The following is a 5,000-nucleotide window of genomic DNA, read 5'->3' on the forward strand; positions in this document are numbered from 1 at the left end:
GAATAACCATCTAGTGACGGCAGCGCTTACTATCGTCGTGCCTGGTGGGCGCGCGTGAGACAGGCGCGAATTCTGAAGAACCACTCGTCCGCGGTGGACGCTACAGAGTCTCGGCTCGGCTACAAATTATATATTTTTGAAAGTGTTGCCGACTTTGACTGAGCACTCATAGCCGTCCCGTGGTTTTGGACAAACTCCCGTTCGTTTGTCCTGACGCGCGGCATGATGACGTCATATACGCAGGCGCCCGCTGTCTGGACGGGATTCGTCATTTTCGCGGGCATTACATTCACTTAGTTTTTGTATCTCTCATAAAGACGTGATCTGGTCATATCGACCTCCGTTTATTATTTCAGGAGGTGAGAGCCATTTAATTTTAAGAAGAAGAAAGAAGTTATTTACTATGTTTGACAGAAAAACCATTACCGTACACAAAACAATTATTACGAGAAATACAAAGTCAATATATTATTAAATAAGTTAAAAATCATATATTTCTTTTTATAAAATATATAAACTTTTGTTAATATCATCATATATAAAAATTTCAACTGCACGTCGAGACTTAGTCATGACAGCAAACATCTGCAGCATAAAATAACAGTAATAAAATAATACTTGCATAGTATGTTGAGCATAACATGTACGAACGTTTGATTATCGCGGTAGATTTGTTGCCTCAATACATCACATTCATCATGACACATTTGTATAAAATGTGGTGGGTACATTTGATGAAAACCCTCTCCATAATGCTCTCCATAGATCTAGTTTAATTTGATATGATCGTAAGCTAACTCTGTATAGATTATCCTTAGTCATCCTTTGTCAGTCTAGATGATACTCTTTTAATTTATGTGCATTCGACAAGAGAAATGTAGTTTTGTGGTTCAGGTTTGATTCTAATCAAAATACATTTTATTTATGCAATCGATTTAATATAAGTTGTGCAATTTTCTTTAAATACTCAGCGTTTTATGATGGCAGAACATGTTATGAAGCGACATTTCAAAAAACAGTCATAGGAAATTGATTAGATATACCATACACGATTAAAATACTGAAACAAGTTTTAAGATGTCTATTAATTTTGACAGATCTGACCTTAATAGACTTCCACCATGATTGCGCTATCATCATCCTAAATACAGATAAGATCATTGGTATAATACGTGGTACAATACGTCATACTTAATAGCAAACTTTAGATAGTTCTAGCACTTAGCGGAGTCATTTTATAATCCTAATTATGTCTCAATACTGTTCACCCGGAGCCCAATTTTAATAATTAAGAAACTGCAATGGGTATAATTTTTTATACAATCTGAAAGTATAAAATACAATGACTTTTGGTCTGAGATTGGATCTTAATGACTGTTGATTGCGATAAATGTATAAATTTCTAAATTACAAATCTTATTTCACATGAAAAGAAAGTACATTGATATTATATTTTGGATATGAAATGTGGGATAATAAATAGTAATCCATATTGTATTTTCCATTTTAAATTAATTTCTATGAAGATAAGATAAAGTAAGATTAGTTTAGTTTCAATCGAATTGATTCAGGTGAAAAAGAATTTATTTTATGTGAAAAAAATTTTGTATACTAATGGATAATAATTTATCTCATTTTTATAAAATTATACTTAAAATTACATTTCATCGTGATTTAAAGCAAGAACAATATCAGTCAATATCCTAATTATACAACATATACATATGTATACATATATCATTGACAATGTATTCTAAGCGTTTTCCATTTATATTGGCGGTCCAATTAATGAATAACACTTTCTTTAAAAAAAAAATACATATACATACAAAAAAATAGTAGCTCATGTAGAAATATAATAAATTCAATATTATTTGTAAAGAAATTAAAACATAAAACCATTAAATAATCTTACGCTGCAAAAAGTAGCCATAGTTAATGGAATAATTTTTCCTGCAGTGATGCGAAACGGTTGATGAGTTCGTATCATTAATATAATAAGATTTCTCGCCTCTCTTGATTCCAATTTGTACCATTCAAGATCACATATAGCACGATGTACTGCATTACACTTAACAAATAACATATGTGTACTGAGATATTAATCCCATCATAATTCAAACGAAGTTTATGTATAAAAATATTAGTAAAAATTAACTAGGATTTAATTGATTTTTATAGTTGATTAGAAGAAAAATCAGAAACAGCAGATAGTTCATTTAACTTAACTAATTAAATTTGCATTTTAATTAACGTTAACGTTTTTTAATAAAAATAATGTTTAATAGTACAATAATATAATGCTAATTTATGAGAATTATACAATTACATGTAAGGGAGACAGGAACTGACTTACTATTACAGGAACTGAGTTACTATTAGGTATTAAAAAAATATTGCTCTTAATGCATCATATAAATAAGTTATTTAATTTTAAATAAAACTGTAAAAATATATAACAATTAATCCCATATTCAAAGTTGATTGTCACATATTCCAGTAATATATTTTTTATGAATAAATTATACAAAAAATATAGTTTTTATTTTATATTTCAGGAAATAACAATAATTATAGTATTGATACAAGTAAAATAATTATTTAAAATATTTTAATTTTTATATTTAAAATAGTTTAGTTTTTATTTTTTTTTTAATATTTTAATTCATATATATTTAATTATATAAAAAAAATTCAGAAGGGTGATCGATTAAAATGAGAGATCCTGTATATACTGTATAACTTACATGCTCTATTATAAGCTCTCCTGCACCACAATACAGAAAAGTATTCATCAATAAAGCAATAACAAGAATTGTTGAATAGTAAACTTTTATGACAATAATATCATCCATTTTTTTATCAGTAAGAAACTAAAATGTGTACCTCATAGAAAATAAAGAAACATATATACAACATACTATATACTAAAATATTTTTTTCATTTTTTAAAAACTTGGAACTTACGACAGTAAATATAAAACCACTTAGGCAAAATACAATACCAAAATAAAATACCATTATTAGCATCATTAAAGAATATATATTTTCAATTTTTTCGGCGAATCTATAAGAATAAAAATAAAGTATAATCATATTAAAACCAAGAAAATTATACAAATATCTATAAATATATACGTAACACAGAAAAAACGTTTGTACAACATATTTGTGATAATAAAATCAGAAAAGAGTTTCTATAAATATATGTTCGAAAAATATGTTAGGTATATATAAATATATTTAAAACATTAATGTTTTTGTAAAATGTATATACCAATAGAGATTTCATAAATGAAACATTTTCAGACATATATTTATAAGAATCTTTTTTTCATTTTGACGTCAGAAATAAATTTTCAAATTTCTTTTTTATATATTCTATGTATACGGTACATTCTTTATACATCTAGAGTTTAAATATAAAATCGTTGACTCAATCATTTGCAATATTTTTAATCATTTGCGCATTTAAAATAAAAATAAATCAAAATTCTTAACAAATTAATGTAATTATGAAAGTATAAAAAAGTATAAATGTAATGATAATGTAATAAATTGTAAAATATATTCGTTCGTTGAATTCTTGCAAGGCAAACAATAGAAAATATGATATATTATTTAATAATACATAATCAAACATTAATATTTATATGTTATCTGAAAAAAATAATACATAATACTTAACATAAAAATAATAATACATAATAAAAACATAATACTTAAAGTTTAAAATCTTTTTTTATATAAAAAGATATTTTTTCTGTGGTATATTCCCAAACTTATTTTGTTAAACTTATTGTTGTCAATAAAAATTCGTACCTGATAAGTCGTAGATGAGTCGCTATAATATTATTTAGAACTTTGTTGAAATTTTTGCACGAAACCAAACTAAGTAATCGATATTTGAAGTTTTCTAACTGACCGCAAATGTGAAGAATTATTAGTATCAAAAGCATATCTACAGACATATAAATAATAGCTGCTAATAAGGTTGTTATGATATGAACAAAAAATGTCAATTCATATTGCGGACTCTTATCTGTATCGTAGAAATGAAACGTCTCCAGCGGTAACAATTTGCTCCGATTCGAAAAATTTGTATCGTACATTATTTGAATGCCAAAATAAGGAGGGATAATTACTGAGAGAAACCCTATTATCGCGAGAACATATCCAATTATCATAATAAAACGCGCTATTTGTGCTCGTTTTATCATCACATTTCTTTCTCCATCCAGTTTAAATGCCATCCAGTCTTCCGCTATCATATTCATAATTGACCAGAGAACTTGAAAATATAAATAAATATAAATGAAACATATATATTCTTAAGAATACAAAATGTTAACAATAAGATTGGAAACAAGATCGATTATGTTAAATACTTTAAATACTTTAAATACTTTAAATATTTTAAATACGAAGCGCCAAGCTTAATCAAGCGGTCTGAATGTTAAGATGTTGAACTATTATATATATTCATATAAATGAATTAATTTTAGAAATGATAATTGCGTGCCGATATGGTTGTCGGATTTTCAACGCAATCAATCTGACACTTTTGACTTTTTTAAGATTAATTTGGGGGGATTATTAATATTTCAGTGGCGTTTCGTATTTAAACTAATAAAATGTTAAACTATTTATAGGTATATGTTATTTAACTAAAAGGAAAATTATACATTTTTAAATTTATTTTGACATATGTTATAAGTATAAATCACACATATAATTTCTGATTTCTGATATTATTTTTATTATTTTTTCTAATCAACAGTATAATGTCACAAGAAAGCAATTCCTATACAGCACATAATTTCAAGGGACATCTTAAAGACATCCTAAAGATATTCTCAAGATGTCCCTTTGATAAACTGTGCTGTGTATGCGTTAGTAATATAATACAGTATTAAATATAATATTTTGTTTTAAATTAATTTTAGACATACCTGTTTGTTTCCATCGCAAGATAACATATTTCACAGATACTATCAGTA

General features: G+C 26.4%; 1 protein-coding gene across 1 annotated transcript in view; it reads right to left on the reverse strand.

The window, feature by feature from the left end:
• Window positions 1-5,000, reverse strand: part of LOC108694957 — a 15,165-nt gene that overhangs the window by 1,978 nt on the left and 8,187 nt on the right. The window contains exons 4-7 of the mRNA XM_018204650.1: window positions 4,953-5,000; window positions 3,823-4,291; window positions 2,968-3,067; window positions 2,748-2,873 (exon numbers count right to left, since the gene is read on the reverse strand). The exon at window positions 4,953-5,000 is cut by the window's right edge and continues 249 nt beyond it. Coding sequence (XP_018060139.1) covers window positions 2,748-2,873; window positions 2,968-3,067; window positions 3,823-4,291; window positions 4,953-5,000 — 743 coding nt within the window. The remainder of the gene's footprint in view (window positions 1-2,747; window positions 2,874-2,967; window positions 3,068-3,822; window positions 4,292-4,952) is intronic.

This window comes from Atta colombica, unplaced genomic scaffold (assembly GCF_001594045.1).
Source record: "Atta colombica isolate Treedump-2 unplaced genomic scaffold, Acol1.0 scaffold126, whole genome shotgun sequence".
NCBI classification, from domain to species: domain Eukaryota; kingdom Metazoa; phylum Arthropoda; class Insecta; order Hymenoptera; family Formicidae; genus Atta; species Atta colombica.